The sequence below is a fragment of the Crotalus tigris genome, unplaced genomic scaffold (genome assembly GCF_016545835.1).
Source record: "Crotalus tigris isolate CLP2741 ecotype Arizona unplaced genomic scaffold, ASM1654583v1 scf7180000017666.379230911805:20528666, whole genome shotgun sequence".
Taxonomy (NCBI): Eukaryota; Metazoa; Chordata; class Lepidosauria; order Squamata; family Viperidae; genus Crotalus; species Crotalus tigris.
Window position 1 is genome coordinate 18,986,854 of NW_024096552.1, and position 22,958 is coordinate 19,009,811.

Genomic DNA, 22,958 nt, shown 5'->3' on the forward strand with positions numbered 1-22,958 from the left:
GGAAGAGAATGTATAACTCCTTCATGAAAATGTGTGAGATAACAGGTTAATCTCCAATAGAATGAATTAAAAAAATGATATATGTGCTGTTGTCCTATCTATTTTGCACATATGTGCAATGTCAAAAAACATGTACAAAAGAAGACAGAGAGGCTTGCATCATTCGGCCCTTCTTCCTCTCTCTGCAGAAACCACTTCATTGAAATAAAGGGAATTCTGGAATTGAAATACATGCAATACATGATACAATTCAAGGGGGAAAATAATAGAATCATAAATTTGGAAGGGACATAACAGATCATGAAATCCAACTCTTTGCACACTGCAGGATTCACTCTACCATCCCCGAAAGATAACTATCCAGTCTCCGTCTGAAAACCTCTGGTATAGAGGAAGAACTGACTCCTTATGACCACCTATTCTTTCCAAAGTCTAATATGCATCTATCTCCCTGAAGTTTCATCCCATTTGTTCTGGTCAAGCCCTCTGGAATAACTGGAATAAGTGGAAACCTTCTATAGTGAGGCAGTCCTTATGATATTTGAAGATAGCTATTATATTCCCTCTCAATTTTTTTCCCCTGAAAACTAAAAGTAACTGTCTTTTATCAGTTTCTCACAGGCCACGAGTTTCAATCCTTACAGCATCTTGATAGCCTTTCTCAGTATTTGCTCTAATTTATCAATGTATTTTTTTAAACTGGAGTGATTTAAAATAATTTCAAAAATCATAAATGTAGTGAAAATGTTAGAAACTAGCAAAGTTGCAGTTACAGATGGTATAACTGGAGCATCTTAAAATATGAATATGATTTGCTTATGTAATCACTGTGTGACTTGTTTAATGTATGAGTAAAGATAGCATCTGTCTCTGACAAATGGAATTTGTTTTTGTTATTGTTTCTGTCCAAAGGGAAAAGTAGCAAGACTGAATGCAAAAACTATATTTGTTGGTTAAGGGAATGAGGTTAGTACCATATATTCCGGCGTATAAGGCAACCCGGCATATAAGACGACTGTCTTTGGCACTGAGTCGCATACCTAGAAAGTCGTCTTATATGCCGGAAATTACTGTTATTTCTGGCGTATAAGACAACTCGGCGTATAAGATGACCCTCGACTTTGGCGCCAATTTTAAAGCTTGCGAAAGTCATCTTATACGCCAGAAAGTACGGTAGAATTTTGAAAGATTATGAAATGTACAATAACCAACTTAATGTAGTGCAGTTCAGTTTTATGTTGGGCAGGGACCAATAGTTGTTTCAGGAAGTTATTGATAAATGAATGAATGCCAAGAGAAAAAGTTGGTTGTATAATGTAAACAGAGAAAGTATGCGTGATAAGGTGCATATTGCAGAATGTCTTGTACAATTTAATTATTTCAATTATAGAAGTAAAAGCATGCATGCAAGAGAATAAATAGCATTCCTAGTGAATTGTTCAACAATGAGCAGAAAGGAAAGAAAAGATATATGACAATCCCTTGGTTGTTTTAGGCATTTATAATTAAATGTATAAAAATACCTGTGATGCCTTTAGAAACTAATTGATTAGGGACCTGATAGTTGTGCTTTTCAATGCAGATGTTATTGGCTGATTACATGATGCAATCAGAAGACTGGATCTGAAAATCAGTAAGGATTTTCCCCACTCCTTTTTAAAATGAACATCAGACCACTGGGTGAGATCATTCGACCCCATAGGATGAGATATCATCAGCGGGCTGATGATGCACACATCTCCATCCTTGGTGATCCCAAGCAATCCTCCTCTCTCAGTGCCTGGAGGCTGTATGGGGTCTGTATGGGAACCCAGGCAAGATGAAGTAGCTGTGCATGAAGGGACCTCTGGATCCTGTTGGTTATCAATCTTAACTCTGGATAGGTGCAGATCCAGTGCACAACTTGGGGTCCTCCTGGACTCATGACTCAAACATACATACATAAATGAAAAGCTTCCTATTCCTCTTGCAAAATGATTTATTGCTGTCAGACTGCAATCTAATTTCAGATGAGCTCATCTCTCTGCCTTGCAGCTATCTGAACACATTTTCAAACACATTAGAAACGCTATACAGAAATTTTTGTTTCTTCAACCAATTGCTGTAGAAGTCATTAAGAAGAATCCTGTCAAAAGCACGTTTCTTGTGCAAAAGAATCACAACAAAAATTACTTGTACCAGAACTTGCTTTGGTCTGGGTAAACAATATTCTTACAAGCTTTTAAACTAAACTAAAGCTTTGGAGGCATCTATGGCTAGACAAACTATTTATTTTTCTGTAATATATATTCAGCTGCCAACAATCAATACTTTTTTAGTTTGCTCATTTGCTATTTTACTGATTACTTCTTCTATACTTATGATTTTTGCTACAGTTTTCCAGTTATCACATACACCCCAATATATTTCTTTCTGGCATTTTTGTGATCCCACTCATCACAATATATTTTTAAAAAGGGGGGGGGACAGGTAACTGAGTGACAAAATAATAAATAAAATTCTGCAGGTGGAAGCAGAGGCTGATTTCTCTGGGCTCAGAAATAAAACATGATCAAGATCAGTTAAAGGAACTGAAGGTGATAAGTTAGATTTTTATTTTTTTAGGTAATGAGAAATTCCTTCTATATAGTACAAATGTTTCTCAATAGCCTCAAGATATGTGGATTTTAACTTCAAGAATTCTGCAGCCAGGTTGCTTCTGGTAGCTGAAGTCCATATATCTTAAAATTGCCAAGACTGAGAAACAACACTATTGCTAATGAAACTGAATAGATGTGTCTAGCTCAATTCAGACATTATCTTTATCTTAGAATAAGCAGACAATACTATTTTCTGTAATAGAAGAATTAAGCAATATAGCAGAGAATATTGATAGTAGACATTTTCCAAAGTTCAGGAATTTTATATACTAATCTGAAAATTGTCTTAGAAATTGGGAGAAAATTGATATAAGATGATCCTCAAATATATAAGCGACAGATGTACCATACTTCATCTCTGTTACAATATATCATAGTAAATGAAATGCCAAATATAGAAACAGGCAGGATTTTTACTCATAATTACTGCATAACCTTTTGAAATTATAATGATAAAGAATGAACTATATGTACCTTCTCAATAAAAATTCCATGACTGATGCACAATTTAACTAAGATTAGATATAGATTAAAAATAACATAGTAAAATATACTCTTAACAGTATTTGTATTTCCTGCTGAGGTTGAAAGATCTAATGTGAGGCAGAAATCAGAAGAATGTTCTTGAAAAAAGGAAAGAAAAGTGAGATTTTGTTTTGAGCAAATGAATATTTGCAGTTTTTGAGCATTCTGGAACATAAAAAGTGAGGGAAAATGGTATGTTACATGCTATTAATAATGGTCACTCAAAGCAATATAGTATACGGAAATAAGAGAAATGTGTGGATCATGATAAATTATTATCTTACAAATCAATTATAAACATTTGTTTGACCAGTTTAACATAGTATTTATACAACACGTACATGAACTCAGATAGGATGTTTTTAGTTCTTGTAGGCTTATAGCATATATTTCTACTTATCAAAGCTTCTTATTGATACAATATTAATTCACTTAAAATTAGAAGTTTAGAATTATACTATAATAGCTACTTAGCTATTGAAACTGTTGTTTGTTCTAGTGAGTGAAATATTTAAGAATTATGGAAACTGGAAAACTATATAACTAATTATTACTGCTGTGTTCCCAAGCTCAGTAATAATAAAATGCAACGGACATCTAACAATACAGTTAACATACATTCGTAGTTTGCTCCCTATGTCAATCATAGTTATTGGGAGAGATGTGACACAGTAAGAAAAGAGACCGGTTCACTGTGAGACCTGCTACTCACTCTCTTACAGTGTAACGGCCCCCCTTCCAGCTGAACATCACTGCAGGGACATACACTGAGAAACTAACTTAATTCAGAAACAGAGGTAGAAAGACAAGAGTAGTTATCCTCAAGGCATCTGCCACATTTCTAGTTTTCTTGGTACATGATTGAAATCTATGGGTGTTTTTTTAAATTAATGAGGTTTACAGAACCAAGTGCTTCTTAGTGAAATATTAACAAGTCGTCATAAACGCTTACAGTTTGTAGTGACATAAAAAGATGTAAATATCATTTTGATGTCATTTTGATATTGACTTAGATACTTATAAATAAAGCAATTTTGATTTAATACTAGTATAAATTGAAGAAATTATAAATGGAAAAAAATATTTTTGAAATTGAAAGATAAATAAAAAGCATTACTCCATGCATGGAAGGAGAAGAATACACTCAGAGCTATCATAATTAGATGAAGGATTTTTTTTACAGTATCTCACTTGTCTAAGATTTTTTACTACCATTTCCATTCTTCCTAACCACGCACACACAAATTTAAATATATATAAATAAAGATTCTGTAGTGGTATTTTAGGATCAACTTATGTCAGAGATTTGGTCAGCTAAGAAATGTAATTATGGAGTGATATTTTTATGCAGTATAAAGTAGAATTGCATGAGCGTATGTAAAATTCATCCAGATCCCTAACTGAAGAATCAAATTGTGTAGGTATATACCTGCTTGCTGTGTAGTCTGTGATGTCTGGGGACTTGGTTGTGCACCACACTGAACTGAGGCCATAGGTCGGTGCTGCTGGGTTGCTGAGGTAGGGTATTGACCAGAAGGATAATAATATACAGGCATCTGTGAAATAAGGACCATGTTTTTATAAGCTGTACAAAAAACCCCACTCATTAAGTATTCAAAATTATTTGTGAAATTGAGATCTTTTGCTTAGTAAATCTAATAAGGCAGTGGTACAGATAGAAGCAATAATAAATGGTAAGCAACAAATGCAAAAAAAAAAAAACCTTGAATTTTTTATGAACTGTAGAAAACATTCTATTAAGTAAAATACCATCAGTTTACAGACAGATAAAATCCTCAAACAGACAAAAATGTAGCTATACAGAACTGAAAAAGGACCTGCATAAAATATACCATTTGCTTTCTTAAAGCTTTCAATGGACTTTGGAACAATATCTTATTGAACCAACATTAGGATGCATAAATATCACAGGTAAAATTACAAGGGTAAAATGTTGTTGGGATGATCACCAATGGGAGAACTCAAATAACAAATGGTAAGCAGGAGAAATGCATTTCTGAAATAATGCTTAAAAAAAAGAACAAAAACATTATTTGGAAAGAATGATTTCAGATCAAGCAAAAGTCCTATAAGACTGCTAAGCAATGGAAGGAGAGATGGGAATCACAATAAAAGTTTTCGATAAAATGTTATTCAGTTTTTAAGCAATTTTTATTACTTCCCCATAGGAGTTTTCTTTACCAATTGTAATTTATGCGCTAGTTATTTATTAAATTCTTGTGCCACTTACCTCAGGTCTCTATGTAATATCAACCACATACTCAGTATGTGTTATAAGTTATAATTAAAGTTAGAAAGGTGCCTGAAACTCAAATTAACCTGTATTTAGAATGTAAGGGCACAAAGTCAGTGTTGTGTATTGAGTTCGTTGAGGCATACACCAGACCGATGTAATACAACTATTTTTTATTGCTGAAAACACAGAAGTGGCTCCGACAACCACTTGACATATATTTATACAGTGCTGCCACTAGGCGGCGACCAATTATTTTAAAGAACAATTTCCTGCTTAAATTGCAGTTTGCTCCGCGACAGTTGGAGACTCTTTTCAAACATACACAACAACGGATCATAACAACTATTAATGACTAACACAATACATTACACCCCTTCCCCCTGGATAAGTCAACACATTGCAACTTATGAACATAATCACTCAAATATGCAGGCAGGTTTTGTGTCTGTCCAGAGCGCTGCACTGTTGTTTGAGGTCCCCGATCTACCAGCCTCCTTGTTGGGCTGGGTAGACCAGGGTCTCTTGGCCTGATCGCTTCGGGAAGACTGGTACCTCGTTGATCGTTCTGGCTGGGTAAACCGGTACTGTCCTATCTATTACTGCCGGGTAGACTAGTGCCACTGTCTTCATTTGCGACTGCCTGATGGACTCAGGACAGAGTTCGTTGGTGACCCCAGTTCTGCAGGCATAGTCTCAAAAGTTTGGGGTGGCTCAGGCATGGCCCAGTCACCAGGCAACCCACTAATCTCTTCCCTGTCAGCAGCCAGGCTCTGTGGTTGAACCACATGACCATCATCCAAGCCCACTTTATAAGACAGTGGCCCTGGCACTTTGAAACCACAGCTGCCACCCAAAGTGCTCCCAGCCCTTAGTTTCTCACCCATACTTTCTCACCAAGCTGCAGACTTCTAGGGGGCTTGGGTTGCAATGTTTCCGCAGCAGCCCTATGAGGGTGGAGACGGTCCAGCTTGGTGGTCAGTCAATATTCCCATCTCAGTTCTGCTGGACTGTGGCCCATAGTGGTGCAAGTAGTAGTATGTTGGAAGAGTAGAAAATCTGCTAAGCAATGATGCCAGTCACCTGTCATTAATTTCTTCAGTGCTTCTTCGTTCTGCTTGACCATTTGAAGCAGGATGAAAGGGGGCTGAGGTAGTGTGTCGGGTCAAATTGGTCCTCAGGAAGGACTGGAACTCAGCTGCTGTGAATTGTTTCCCATTATTGGACACAATCACATCTGGGAGGCCGTGCATGACAAAGATTCTGTGTAGTTCCTGGATAGTCCTGGCAGTAGTCATAGATGGGACAGGTGCTACTTTTAGCTATTTAGAATAGCTGTCCACAACAATGAAGAACACCTGTCCTTGGAAGGATCCTGCAAAGTCTATGTGCGTGCGAGACCAAAGAGTTTGCATGGTCTCCCAGTGATGAACTGGTGCTTGAGGCATTTCAGGTCGGGTCTCCTGACAGACCTGGTAGCTCCTTACTTGAGCCTCTATGTCCTTATCCAGGCCAGGCCACCACAAGTAACTCTTAGCAAGTGCCTTCATCCTAACTATGCCTGGATGACCAGAGATTCTAAAACTCTGACTCTTAATGTGGATAGGACTATCACCCTGCTTCCCCATAGCATGGAGCCTTTATGAGCTGACAGCTCATCTTTTCTGCTAGTGAAACTATGAAATTCTGGACCTGGTCTGCTATCAGGGCACACCCTCAACACCCAGTTCAGAACACGACTGAGTGTTCTGTCAGTGGCAGTTTCAGCAGCCACATCTCCAGCATGAAGGGGAGTCTCAGGGAGATCCTGGATTGCCAGGATGCGAGCTGCAGATGCTGGGTCAGGATCTGTGTGAGGCAAAGGCAGTTGGCTGAGTGCATCATTGTGGCCCATATCCTTGCCTGGCTCATGGACTAGCCTGTAAGAATAGGCAGCCATGAATATTGACCATTGCAGCATCCTAGGAGAAAGAATCTGTGGGGCCTGCTTGTCTGCTGTGAAGAGTCCTAAAAGAGGCTTATGATCCATGAAAACGGTGAAGGAGCACCCATATAGGAAGTCATGGAATTTTTAATTCCAGCTACAATGGCTAAAGCCTTCTTGTCTACTGCGCTTAGTTCCTCTCTGCAGGTGATAACGTTCTGGAGTAAGCGATGGGTGCTTGGAGCCCATCTGCCATTAGATGGCTTAAAACAGCTCTTATGCCATATGGTGAAGCATCACATGTTACACTGACAGGCAATTTCTCATTGAAGTGATCTAGTACAGAGCTTGATGACAACAGTGATTTGACTGCTTTAAAAGCTTTTTCATTGGTGTTTGTCCATTCCCACGATGCCTTTTTATCCAGAAGCTGATGAAGCGGCTCTGCCTTGTGTGGCAGGAATGAATGGTAGAAATTAAATAGCCCTAAAAATGCCTTCAGCTCCCCTTTTGACTTAGGTCTGGGAGCATGTTGTATAGCTTTAAGCTTAGAGTCAGAGAAGTGGATTCCAGCAGCATCTATCCTGAATCCCAGGAACTCAGTAGAGTTCACAGCAATTTGGCATTTGTCTCTTTTTAACTTCAGCCCCGCTTCGCGGAACCATTGAAGAACTGCTCTGAGACATTCTGCTAAAACTGCTGCAGATTCCCCAGCAATCAAAACGTCATCAAAATAAGGGCACACACCTGGAATATTCTTAAGTGTGCATTCCATTACACTCTGGAGCAACCCTGGGGCAACACTTACCCAAACTGCAGGCAACGAACCTGAATGCCCCTCTGTGTGTGACTATTATCTGAGCCTCTGCAGTGGCATCATCCACAGGCAATTGCTGATATGCCTGTGCAAGTTCCAGTTTAGCAAATATACGACCTCCCTGCAGTGATACCAGGATGTGGCTTACCACTGGAACTGGGTAAGCATGTTGCTGCAAAGCTTTGTTAATTGTGCGTTTGTAATCAGCACAAATATGAATGTCCTCATTGGGCTTTACTGGGATTACTATGGGGGTTTCCCATACGCTGCTATCTACAGGTTGAAGCACTCCCTGCTGTACTAACTTGTCTAGCTTTGCATCTATTTTAGGCTTTAGTGCAAAAAGCAGTCTGCGAGGCTTGATCCTGATAGGAGTTACTGTTGGAACGAGGTTAAGGGAAGTGCTCCCTTGTATTGAGCTAAATTAGGGCTGAACACATCCGCAAATTCCTGGCACACAGCTGCTAGGTTAGTTGTTTGTGTGTGGTTGATGCTGGTTACACCGATGCCTAGGGCATCAAACCAGTCCAGCCCAATCAAACTAGTGCACTGGCCTTCAATGACCACGATGTTGAGGGGACTCTCGAACTCTTTGAAGCTGACTCTTATTGTGGCTTCGCCTTTCGCCACTACACGGCAATTTTGAAAGTCTGTCAGAACAAGGCTTGACGGTTTGAGTTGCGTTGTCTGCAGATGTAGCTAAATGTTTTGTGAGAGATTATGGACAGGGCTGACCCGGTGTCTAGTTCCATAGAGCAAGGGACCCCTTGCAGCCTGACTTTAAGTCTCAGCTTCTCTTTGGGAGGGCATTGGGCTCCTGTCCTTAATATGTTTCTCCTTCCGGAGCAGTAACCGACCTTGTTCTGTCCCGGGGCCCATTTACCTCTCCATGGGATGTCTTTGGGCAGTACTTCTCTCTGGTGACTTTTACAGAGTCTGATGATGTGCCCTTGCTTGCCACAAGCATGACACACTGCAGTGCAGAATTTGCACTCAGACCTCTTGTGCTGTTCACCGCAACTGGCACAGCTGGGGAATAGAACTGCCTTGTCAATGGGACGTTGCCATCTGATGGGTTGCTTCTGTAACTGGTCAATCTCATCACCCTTGTCTGGATCTTCCAGTATTTCTGCAGTTTCATGGTGCACACTGTCTGGCTGAGGGGAGTCTTCATTGCTCCACCAGCTGCCTCGTCTGCCATGACCTCCTTTAACGCATCCTGGAACGTCAGTGTTTCTTTTGTGAAAAGACTCTGCTGCAAATCTTGGTTCCTCAGGCCACACACGAGTCTGTCTTTGAGTCGATCCTCTAAGTCAGGAAACTCGCAGAGTCTTGATGCTTGTCTTAGTGTGGCCACGAATTCAGCTACTGACTCCCCTGACTGTTGCTGTCTTTGCTCAAATGCATGCTGCCAAGCAATAATGGACAGCCTGGGTTCAAAATGTTCCTTTAGTCTCCTCTTTAGATCAGTGTATGAGACTGATTCTAAGCTTGCTGGGGCAGGGTTGCTACCTTCAGCCCATCGTCTCTCACCTAGTTGGCCCGCAGGTAGTTCTCCACCCTGGAGACGTAGGAGCTCCATTATTCAGGGTGAGAAACATCAAATTCGTTCAGCTTGCCCACTTTGGCCATAGCTGATACAATGCCTTCTGCTGCTAGGAGCTGCTAGCTAAATCCTGGGGACAGATCCCTCAGGAAGACTGTGCCTCCAAGTGTGACTTTACTGGCAGGCAGGGTGGGGATGTGGTCCCTACCAGGGCTCTGGTGCCTGGTCTCACACCCTAATGACTTCTGGGTAAGTACTTCAGTCTCTTTCTCCTTAGCAGCATCCTACCTTCGTCGCCACTATTGTGTATTGAGTTTGTTGAGGCATAGACCAGACCTATGTAATACTATTCTTTATTGCTGAAAACATAGTAATGGCTCCGACAACCTCTTGATATCTATGTATACAGTGCCGCTGCTAGGCGGCAACCAATCGTTTTAAAGAACAATTTCCTGCTTAAATTGCAGGCAAGCAGTTTGCTCTGTGACAGTTGGAGACTCTTTTCAAACATACACAACGGTTCGTAACAACTATTACTGACTAACCCAATACATTACAGTCAGTTTTATATTATCAGGGACCATCATAATAATTAATGCCTTAATTACGTAATTTCATAGTTCAGGTGAACTGAAGTTTTCTATATTTTTTATATTTTAAAAGTAGATTCAAATTCAGAGACAAAAAAAGAATTTTACATGTTTCTATGTTCATCATTCTCTATAAACAAATTATCTGAAAAGAAAAAAAATTGTCAGGTTATATTTCATTATTACAATGTGTATTCTTAAAAAATCATAAATTGGTAGCCTACACAACCAATTTATATATCATAAAGAACAATATAAACTGAAATCAATTTATCTCGTAGAATTAAGATACTATTATCCACAGGGAAATTATTTTTTAAATTGACTGGAAAATAATGCATTTGTTGTATATTTATTTAATGGTTTATTAGTCTAGCCCAGGGGTAGGCAACCTCGGCTCTTTTATGACTCGTGGACTTCAACTCCCAGAATCCCTGAGTCAGCATAGCTGACTCAGGAATTCTGGGAGTTGAAGTCCACGAGTCATAAAAGAGCCGAGGTTGCCTACCCCTGGTCTAGCCATTGATCATTTTTAAGGATTCTGTTGCTGGATGAGAAATCCTATAATCTCAAATGATTAATGGTTAACTTTTGTAGTGACCAAACATTCATAATTTTCCCAAGAAATAACATTTAAAATAATCAAATGGTTTAAAGCAAAGTGATCAACAATGGAATTGAATCTTAGCAATAGAAATTCTATTAAGTTTTACAGATTCAATATTTAACTACTATTGAAGATTGTTTTGTAAATCCTGCCAAATGGACATTTTTGATGGATCTATCAGAAACCGAACATGTATTTAATATGGATAGTCAACATGAGATTCTATCTTCAATTGTTGCAGATGCTTTGAGTCCTAGTTCTTCAGAAGGCTATAGTTTTGGGCACCATGATGGATGCAGTTTATTAAATTATGTGCTCAAATGTGCTCAAATCTTAAATGTGCTTCTGTGTATACATTATATTGTACATATACTGTATATACAATATAGGAGCAGTCCGAATATAAACCGCATAAATTCATTTCAATTTTATTTTTAGTCAAAAGGCCCCAAAGCATAAATGAACAAATTAACAAACAAATGAGGTATTACCCATTTTGCAATTTGCTATATATGAATGAAATCAAAGGAAAAAATTTCACATTGTTATTATATTTTAATAATCATGATTACACTTACATTTCGCTCGGACTCTGACATGTTGGAATTATATTATTTAGAAGCATCTAGGACCCTGATCAAATTTTTTTGTATCTGCACTTTATATGCATAAAACCTGAGGGAATAAACAAGATGATTGGTAAAATTCAGCCAATCATCTGTTAGCTCAAGATCATGTTTCTTATGGTTTATTATATTTAGTAGGAAGAGATAATTAAGCTGTCTCCATGGGGTAAAAAATAGTTAGAAGCTGCCCTGATCACTAATAAGATTAGGAATGGGCAGCATGATCTCCCCTGGGCCTCCACCAAGGATATAATAACTTCTGTATCTTTCTGAAAAGAATACATTAGGCATAGTTAGAACAACTGTGTAATGGTTCACCTCATACCTGCAGAACCATTTCCATAAGATGGATCTGGAAGATTTAAGCTCAACCTCTTCGATATTCTGCAAGCTACAATTTTCTCCTTGTTTCAAGTTGCTGAGTGAGATTATTTAGACCTTTACTAAAGTATCCATTTTACCACTTCATCAGGTCTAAGTGAAAATGAAAATGCTGAATCATTGTGTCAGGCAATAAACTGGCCAATTTCCAACAACTGATGCTCATTCTTGACAATCTGCTGCATTAAGAGTACATGTCCCATAATCATTGTAAATGTCTGGAAATTAATAAATTCTATTAAAAAGAGCAGCATAATGCTGCTTTTATCCAAATTGATCCTGAATTTAAGATATTTCCCCAACAATAAGCAAACTAAATAAATAGTCTATGCTGATGGAGGTGCTGATTGTTTTTTTTTCTGCCTTGTGTAAAGTTTTACACACAGACAACATGCCAGCAAACAAAGGACAGAAGTTACACTCCAGAAAAGAGAACAAATACTCAATATTAATAATTCAATTAATAACTATTGACTATGAATTCTCTATAATATACGGAACTCAATTTATAATATTATTGATTTCTCCTTGGTATTTAAACATAAAACCATTTTGTTTCATGAACTTCCATTTTATACTTGTATATTCACATAAATTTCACACTGATACAGGAGGATTCTGAAATAAGTTCTGCAGGAGTCAATTGTCTTACTCCCAGGTGGTATGGTCAACCAATTGTTATACTAAGGATGGATCAATTTAGAAGATGTAGTAAAAATACAAGGAAACAATACAAGTCCCTCCAGTGGCTCTTATTTCCTAGTGAAAATGCTTAGAACTTCTAATCCTCTTCATTCAGTATGCTTGTCCCACTTCTCAAAATATTGCCCTCATATGTATGGAGTACTTGTTATGGGAACCTCTCAATACATGGAAGTGTTGCAATTAAGGAGCCTGATTTTCTATAATCCTCATTAGCATAGAGAGATTCCATGGAAGGAGAATCTTTCTGTTGAAAATATTCATCACCTGCTTATGCAAACAAGGAGTGTGAGTTAGTAGGTTCTAATTCTCTCTGAAACACAGGGAGCAATTTCTCTCCCTCTCAGGCCTGTTAGTAGCTATTTGCTTTCTACATATTCATTTTTTTTTTTTTTTTTGGCTAATGTAGCTTTAAGTTAATCTCAGTTGATGCAAGAGCATTTCACCTAATTGATGGATATTTATTTGAGGAAAAAATCTTTCTTTTCTATTTAATTATTTGGCATGATAAGTGTTTATTACTAAGTGAATCCTCTGATTATTTTCATTTCATTTCCATTTCTTCTCTTTCCTGGAGTCTTGGAAATTGTTACCTTCATTTTGTCAATTGTTTGGTTGTTCTAGAAATGATTTTCCTTATTAATCTTTATATCAAATTTATTTGGCTGTTAATTTCAATAATTAAGAATGAATGTATATTAATATTAATGAATATTAATATTAATATTAATTAATATTAATATTAATTAATATTAATATTAATATTCATTAATATTAATAAGAATAAACATATATTCTACATAAGTATATTCGCCTTTATTCATAATAAGAATAAACTTTGAAATTGATTTGTATATATGTTGTGTTCTCACTGGATTTTGATACAACATCCCATTTGGAATTTGCTTCTTAGCTATGTCTCATGTCCTGAGGATGAAAATTGCATTCTCAATATCTCTCTTCTTTTGGAGTGGAAGGAGATGTTGGTTATTATTATTAGAATCAACACGAATCAGAAGCTTTTGCTTCTTGGTTTCCTCAACAAATAAGTTCATCTTGGCTTGTTTTAAGCGAATCACAGTTAAATTTAACCATATTTCATTCATTTGGTGGTAATGATCAGCTGTGATTAAGCAACAGCAGAAACAAATATTTTTTATGGATATATATATATATATATATATATATATATATATATATATATATATAACAAATAAAATACGAACACCAGGAGAGTATAAATATAAAAATATACTTTACTAAAAGCTGCCAAGCTTTCGTTTGGAAACTCCAAACATCATCAGGGCTAAGGAGCCAGTAAACAATGATGACTTAAATGGGTTTTGCCGGCATCTGCACCCGGCTCATGGACCGCGTCACCGGTTCCAGCCGGTTAATTAGTGTTCCAGATGTTTATTTATTACTCTCCTTGCGCTTCCTTCTATGGTTCTTCCGGATCATTCCTTCCACTATCTCATTACTGACATTCATCTCCTCCACCACCCCTTTATCCTTATTTCCTTCCATAGTACTGACCCTCATCCCTTTTGTTTTCATTTTCCACCCTGGGGGTATCCGTTTCTCCTCTATCAGTGTTACAAGCTTCCCTGGGCTCACAGACGCTCCCCCCCACGCTTTTCTCAATTCCTGCTCCACACCCTTTCTTCTCACTCCTCCACTGTCATGAATAACTTTCATATAGGTGTTGCATATTTGGGGGTCTATGCCCTCCTCCTCCGTCCTGGCAATCTTCGTGTCGACAGTTCTCCACTGATCCATTTGTTTGCTGCGTGATCGGGTGCTTAGTCTGCTTCTCAGTTCATACTGATACACTGATAGAGGAGAAACAGATACCCCCAGGGTGGAAAATGAAAACAAAAAGGGGATGAGGGTCAGTACTATGGAAGGAAATAAGGATAAAGGGGTGGTGGAGGAGATGAATGTCAGTAATGAGATAGTGGAAGGAATGATCTGGAAGAACCATAGAAGGAAGCGCAAGGAGAGTAATAAAGAAACATCTGGAACACTAATTAACCGGCCGGAACTGGTGACGCGGTCCATGAGCCGGGTGCAGATGCCGGCAAAACCCATTTAAGTCATCATTGTTTACTGGCTCCTTAGCCCTGATGATGTTTGGAGTTTCCAAACGAAAGCTTGGCAGCTTTTAGTAAAGTATATTTTTATATTTATACTCTCCTGGTGTTCGTATTTTATTTGTACCATAGACATGCCCAGGAGTCGTATTTTTATGCAAATTTTCCTATATATATATATAGCATATAGCATTGAGAAAGAAACACTAACTTCCATAATGGATCCTTTCAGCCAATTTGTTTTTATTCATCTAATTTATTGATTACCTCAATACCAAAAATCTATAGATAATATACATGTATCACTTCATATTCAATCATACATTTATATGCATGGCAATATTGACCGCAAACCTTTTACTCAGTTTAAATATTCTGGTTGTTCCATTTTCGAAACCCATTCACATAGACCATCTATCAGCCACATATATGTTTTTGATAAAATTTATCTAGAAGCTTTTGCTTGTGGTCTACAATCAAAGTTCTTATTCTGTTCCAATGTTCAAGAGGCAGTCTCAGATATTTGCTGGCAGGCAATAGAGTCTAATCAGTTTTCAGGAAGATATAACACATTAGAGATTTGCCATGCCATATGTATTTCAAGTCAATTAAATATGATTCATGATGGTTACTAACACCAGAGGCAATGTGGCAAATTGGTCTCCACACATTAGAAAAAAGGAACCCCAGATGAATTATTCATTTTCCTCTGAAATAATAATAAACATTTGCAGATGTATCCTGAAGCACAGTGATATATTTTATGAACTAATTTTAATTGATGAATTATGCATGTACATCATTTGATCTCTCATCACTATATTTAGCAGTTGACTATGTGGATTCTGCATTAAGGTAGAAGATGGTTAATCAATTATCAGTGGATGCACACACACAAATCTATATGTGATGATAAAAGAATAGTTTTCGGTATATTCAAAGTAATGAAAATAATTGCTGGAATAAAAGAGAAATTGTAAGAGCCACCTGACACCAAACTAATACATCTGTTAGTAAAATGACAAACATACAAACCAAAAAAGGCAGAAGTCAGTCATAGCACAATGTTTACTGATAATTGCAGTTTTTCACATAGAAATCTCTACTGTCCCATTAGTTGAGCTCATGAAAATTTCATTGTTGATATGTTCATGCATTAGTGCTGTTGCATTTCTAAAATTGTTGCTTCCCTCTTTTATTCAAGCTTATATTGCTAAAATGTTATCAAATTGATGCCAAAAGAGAGAGCGAGACAACAGATGCTCACCTGAGCAGATGGTGGTGGTTGTACATAACCCTGTGGAGGTGCTGGGTGTACTTGAGGAGATACTGGTGGACCTGAACCTGTAAAACCTCCAGCGGGAAGTTGCTGGCTTGGGGCTGCAATGACATAACCCGTCTGTGGGGAAGTCTGTTGTATAAGAGGTGAAGGAAAGACAGGACCAGAAGGTGAATCAGAGCTGTCTCCTGATGACTGACGACTTAAACTCATCTGGTTAAACTGTGTTGTGATATCATCTCGCTGTAAGGATAAAGTCAGATGGGAATGATCAAAAGAGATCATTGCAGAGAATATTTGGAAAACAAATCAAATCAAATCAAAACCATTTTTAAAAAACCACAAGAAGCAGAAATTTAAACATACATACTCACAGAAACATTTCAATGAACAAATATAAAATAAACCAATTTTTAAATTAAGAAATCTAAACTTCAAGAAACTTAAATATTGAATTCTACATTAGCTTTGGTAACATGATTTTTTTTTTGTTATAAATGGAGCCCTAAAAATAATGTTTATACTATGATGCCTCATTGTTAAGGAAATCTTACTCAAACCAGTGAAAACAAGTTCTCAATCACCATGTATTCAAGAGACACAAAGAATTGTAACAGAGGTCCAAAATAAAAACAATTATACTTGACAAAGAGATTTGACATAAAATTATTTCCTTCAAATGATTTTTTATTTCTGCCAACTGCGGTTTTCTGGGCAGTATTTTTTGAAAATTGAAACTCCCCTACTTCTTTTCTAGAGGTGAGAGAAATGACTAGTCCAAAGTTATTCAGATCACTTTGTGCCTAAGAGAGAACTAGGACTCACAATCTCATATTTTCTAGCTTGATTACAACAAACCAACCCTTTTTAAACCTTTATGTATATTGACACACAGAAGTCAAGCAAATTGAATTCTTGAGATTAATTGGCAAAAATAAGAGCATTTACCCTGTTAGTGATTAAGCAGGGATGGAATATAAACACATATTGTTTGAAATTATTTGCCACTTTCAAAAATACATTTTGGGCAGACTCTATTGGTTTAACTGAGGAACTTTTCAAAGGTTGATGTGTAAGGCAAGAAATGTATGGCAATTATATTCTATTCTCTGGATAACAATGAAATCCAAAAAGAAGGTAGGCAGATAATGCAACACAACTATGAAAAAACCCCATAGAAATCTATAATACCATAGAAAATTGGTGTGTTAGAAGATGTTGTGGAGGATAGGAAATTGCTGGATACGGTACTGATTGAGAAGATGTCTGGAGAGATGAAATAGGCTAAGGAAATGGAACAGAAAATGAGGAGAGATTCAGTTGTTGCAATTAAAATAAGATACTTTTTTAATCTGTATCATACTCAGAACAATAATCTAAGGGGATCTAAATGGGATTTCTCTGGATTCAAGTTAAAACAATTAAATAGAGTTGCTGAAATCACTGTAAGCTAACATCCAATTAATACAATGTTGGCTATGTTATAACCAAAATAAATAATAATAATCTTTGTTCAGAGGAAATAACGAGGTAGATTTTAATGTTTTATGATCTTCTAAGTATCTACTATAACTAGATGTCAACTTAATTTTTCAATTGACAGCTCTTTCACGTGTAGTTTACAAGTTGTAACTTTACATTATTGGCAAACAACTAGTCATGTACATTTTCTATCATGTGTAATTTCAATATTATTCTAAAAAAATCTTCCAACTAAGGCACTGTTCAGGTTTTCTGTTTGGCCCTAGTGAATCATAAGACAGAAGCTTGTTCCATTTATCATTCATACTTGTGTGATAAGACTTGTCATTTGTTGCTGTGGTTGCTGGGCAAGTTGTTGGGATGAAGGTGGTTGTTGAGACTGCCCAACTATCTGGCTTCTAACATCCTGCTGACCAGTTGGAGGGTGATATATTGCAGGTGTCCCATCAGGATTTACAAATGGCTGACCTGGAAAAAAAATGTCTGTTTAATATACTTTTAAATACAACTTCATAAAATACAATAATTCCTAAATGACTTCACTGAACAGCATACTCAGTTCCCTTATGCATTCATAGACAGAAGAATATGAAGGGTCCTGGTGCTCTCTGAGCTTGCTTGTTTTCTTGCAGATGTTCTCTTATTAGGTAACATCATCAGGGCTAGTAAAGAGTGCTGTTTACTGTCAGTTTGTATTATAGTGGCTTACCCCTTCAATGTTGTTGGGGGTGGTCTTGGAGATTCTTTGATTGGGCTGTTTGCTGTTGGCTTCTTTGGAAGTTTTTTTATTCGGGTATTGTTTCCTTGATTGTTGGTCTGATGTTAACCTTGGAGTTAATCTATGCTGATCTGGGTGCTGATTGCTGGTAGACTGCTAATTAGCTGCTTGGGTCTTTTTGTTCCTTTTTGAGCTGGGTAATAGTCTCTTTTGCATAGTCTATAGATGTTGTTAATGTCTATATGTCTATTGATGGCTGATTAGTCAGAATGCCAGGCTTTTAGAAATTCCCTGGTATTTTTGGACTTTGTTGGTCTAAGATGGTCACATTTTCCCAATTGAAACTATGATTAAATCTGTCTATATGTTGTGAAATTAAAGAATTTTCATCATGTTTTCTGACTGCTAGTTGGTGTTCATGGATGTGTTCTGCCAGTCTTCTGCCTATTTGTCCTACATAATGGTTGTTGCAGTCCTTTCACTGTATGTTGTAGATGACTCCTGTTTTTTCATCTGATGTTGTTAGGTCTTTTTGGTCTGTGTAGGATGTTTTGAAAGGCTTTAGTTGGCTTATGTGCTATGCTGAATTCATGTGGTTGTAGTAGTCTGTTGGAACCACATGGAATAAGCATAGCACACAAACCAACTAAAGCCCTTCAAAACATCCTAAGCAGACCAAAAGATCCAACAAGACAGATTTAACTATAGTTTCAATTGGGAAAATGTGACCACCTTATGGGATATAAATTATCTATATCACCATTCTATACTCCTATGCCCTATTAAAAAGCCAAGTCTCTATGATCTTGTAAAATGATGAGAATGTAGAGGTGCTATTAATTACAGGGAGCAGCTTACTCCAAAGAGAGGGAGCTGCTATATAGAGGACTAATTGTGCTTATTCCTACTCTATAATATGTTAGGGGAGCAGGTGCAGAATATCCCCTCCTGGACAGATCAAATGAGACAGTTAGAATTCCTTTACCTATCCTATACCTAAGCTATAAGGAATTACTGAACTTTGAGTTATACTCAGATATTTGCAGGTATTTATCATAGTACCAACAATATTCTTACTACACTACCTCTTACATGTCTATATATGCTGTGTTACAAAAATGTCTCCTATGATGCTACATATGGATGAATTCATCAGTTCAGTTAGATGATTACTAATGAAATCCACAATATGTTTTCTCAGAAGCAATTTTTCTGCTGCAGTGCCAACAATTTCAGTTTTCCCATACTTTTTTGCTTCCATTTTGCTATTTAAGGTCATATTGTATAATTTCCAAAATAAATATTACTTTGGCAAATGTTTACTAATGTGATGGTAATTAGAGCTATGTTCTTTAATTAGATTAGATGAAATCTGGACCAACAGAATTCTGGGAGTTGTACTCCAAAGAATACAAAGTAATGGAAGGCTAAATTATAACATTCAATTTGAAAAATAATTAATTTTTAATCGTTCCTTCCAAGAATTACAATTATTATTACATATGGCCAATCTCGGTCCTTTGACATTTACTAGTTGTGGGAAAAAGTTGCTGTGTCAGTTCATCTCATTATTTTTATCATTTCAGAATTATGAAAAAAGCTACCTATATTCAGCCTACTCTTCTTCCTTCTAACACATAAATGGATAGTGGTAGTGGTTAGAAGGTAAGACAGTTACACATATGAAAATGTGGATGCAAGTTAACAGAAGACTGCCACTACAAGTAAGTATCAAAACACACAAATTATTTAAATAGTCTTGATGAATGTTTTTGCAATGTTTTATGTAACTGACACAACCAAATTATATTAGTTTTCTCTGATGGGACATCTTTCACTTTCCAGAGTGAAACTATGGCTCCCAGCATCCCTTACATGCAGATTAGGGTTACTTAATTATTGCTAATCAATGAACTGTTATTCACCTTTCTCTAAAAGATTTGGATGTTCAAATGGTTCAGTAGTGTTTTTGTAATGCATTTTTGGACATTTATACATAGACACCTACTATTGAAGTCTACAGCCATTTCTTTCCATAAGAAGTCTTTATTGTCTTCAAAATATTAAATAGTATATATTTCAGCAAGATTCGTTTAAAAAACCTCTATAAAAATGATTCTTCTTCTATATTAGTGACCAATCAACCACTATTATATTCAGTTATATTTTGTCAGACCTTTGACTGATATATACTTGCTATATTATCAGCCTAGTTAAACTATTTTTACTTGCTATTTCTTTTTAGTTTCTTTTTTTAAAAAATAAGTAATAATTAAAGATATATTTATTTTATAGGTTCATAGCATTGATAACTTTGATGTGTGCCATACAGAAATATCTGTAAGTATTTAAACAATGTGTTCATCACTTAAATACTGTATTAATTGTTAGCAGCAGGAATTGTTTTAAAGGGTCTATGACTTATTATAGCAACAGAAAAAAAAAGAGAGAAAGATAATCAGGTTGACCTGTATGTGGATTGAGTAGAATACTTCCTGGTGGAATCCCTGCAGCTTCAAGTGGAAGGATGATATAGCTGGTGTTGCTTGGTAATCCCTGGCCACCTATTCCATTCTCTGTGTAGGATATACTGTTTGAAGATGTAGCGGTAACCCCAGGGACAGGCTGATGTGTTCGGGACAGAGATCCTGAGGACCCAGCACTGCTGGAAGATTCCGAACCTATGAAACAAAATGTTCAATAAATGTTACAAGGATTCATTTTCAGGGCACTTTTGGAAAAAAACATCCCTACGACTTCCATATGATAGATACAATACACAAACTGTTATCCATTGTTCCCTTATCCTCAAATTTTATGAATGCTAAGAATAGGTTTATATAGGTACAAGCATTTTAGGATTTAATATTTATTAAAATAATCTGGAGAAGTTGCAGTTGTGTCAGTGGTGTCTATACTTTTTCCAAAAAGAGTAAAAAACAAAGAAGTAGAACAATGAGTAGATCACAGTCCACCTACAGAAGGTGAACAACTCAATAAATAGATATAAATCACAGCCAACTTTAAATCAGTCTCTTGGCTGAATAATGTTACATTTTATTTAATCAGTATATGCTTGAATACATTCCAATTTAACTTGTCTAATGATTTCCTTTGGGAGTGGAAATATATCCTGGATTGAAATCTATTTCAATCTGATATTGGAAGTTAATCAACTAAACTTTTAATGAACAATACATTGAAATAAAGATTTACTAGTTTGTTTGATGATTATGAAAACAAAACTCTTTTTATGACTAATTTGTTAATGCTTTTTAAATACATAACGCAAAAAAGAAATATGTGATAGTTTTCTTTCTAAGAACAAGTTTTAGTTTTTATTTTTCAGTTTATAAGATTTCAAATTTCTTTTAATATCAGCATTCATTTTCTAATTACCTTATTTAACGACCTTTCAAAGTTAAATAGTGTAAATAGCTTTGTGATCAATCCTTGCATTTATGACTGTCTTAGCATTGTATGGTCATCTGATCACCATGGATGTGCTTTGCTTGCAACAATCAGAGTTAATAGAGATGATAGAAGTAAAATTGCAACTTGCAGTCACACAATATTTCACTTAATGACCAATGGGGAAGTGAAGCTGTAAGCCTATCATGGTCATGTGATTTTATGCTCAGTGACTGTGGTGCTTACTGATGGAGGTTCTAATCCCAATAGTTTTGCTAAATAAGGACATCTGCAAGCACTTAATAACTTTTAGTAATAAGGAAATAGACTAAATATTTTATCTATTAATATAACAATTAATAACAACTAATTAAAAGCAAGATAGTAACTCAACCAAATTATTGATTATTTAATTAAATAATATATTTATTATTTGTTGTCGTTAATTGCAAAGTCGTGTCTGACCCATCGCGACCCCATGGACAACGTTCCTCTAAACATTTTAACTGTTTGTTGCTTTCCCAGATTACAAACTCCACATGTTCATATACCTATGTACATTAAATTGCTGGTGTGCTTTTTTACATTCACATTCCTTTCAGTTCAAAGGCTATACTTAAGGCTGTACTTAAAATGAACAAACATAAAGATTTAGCACTGAAATACTCATTATATTTCACTCTTTTTCTATTATATCTTGCAAATTCCATTGCATGCAAAGTAAAATTTATTTTATTACTTCTGTGCTGGGTTTGCTTGCTGATTTGATACTCATATCAGATTTTCTTTTCAGTTCATCAGGAACTATCCTGAGTGCTCATATTTGACTTCTGAATGCCATCCATTAAAAAAAATCAACTACACAAATATCTAGGACTGTGCAATAGTTTGTTTAGTTTGGAAGAGATACTTCAGAAATTGAGTGCCAATGCAGCATTTGTCTGTAATATATTAAAAGGAGCTCCCTTGTTTTCCAGAATCTATTTTATGTTTCAGAGTTTAAAAAAATAAAATCTCTAATATCAGCAGTATTAATAGAGGGGATACTCAAAGAAGTGAAAAATCTGCATGTTTTTTCACAATGCCAGCATTGTAATTTTAGTTGTGCTTTATGTTACATAGTTTTAACTGAACGCTTTGATGTTATAAATTACAAAATTGTAGCTTTAGTGATTTGTTAAATGAGTAATCTCCTTCTAGCCTTAGTATAGATTTACAGTTCTAATAAACCAGCTTGGTGTATCTGTGATAGTCCATAATGAATAAGCAGCAGATAGTATGTAACTGGCCAGAGATAAGCTATTTTTTTTCTTTGTCAGAATCATATTATGTGACCAACAGTTAAGAACAATAACAGAGGAAGC

General features: G+C 36.3%; 1 protein-coding gene across 7 annotated transcripts in view; it reads right to left on the minus strand.

The window, feature by feature from the left end:
• Nucleotides 1-22,958, minus strand: part of ARPP21 (cAMP regulated phosphoprotein 21) — a 229,534-nt gene that overhangs the window by 27,930 nt on the left and 178,646 nt on the right. For all 7 annotated transcript variants that reach the window (XM_039336910.1, XM_039336911.1, XM_039336909.1 and 4 more), the window contains 5 exons: nt 20,652-20,864; nt 17,773-17,933; nt 17,175-17,267; nt 15,972-16,226; nt 4,594-4,720 (listed from right to left, as the gene is read on the minus strand). In XM_039336910.1, the coding sequence (XP_039192844.1) occupies nt 4,594-4,720; nt 15,972-16,226; nt 17,175-17,267; nt 17,773-17,933; nt 20,652-20,864 (849 nt within the window). The remainder of the gene's footprint in view (nt 1-4,593; nt 4,721-15,971; nt 16,227-17,174; nt 17,268-17,772; nt 17,934-20,651; nt 20,865-22,958) is intronic.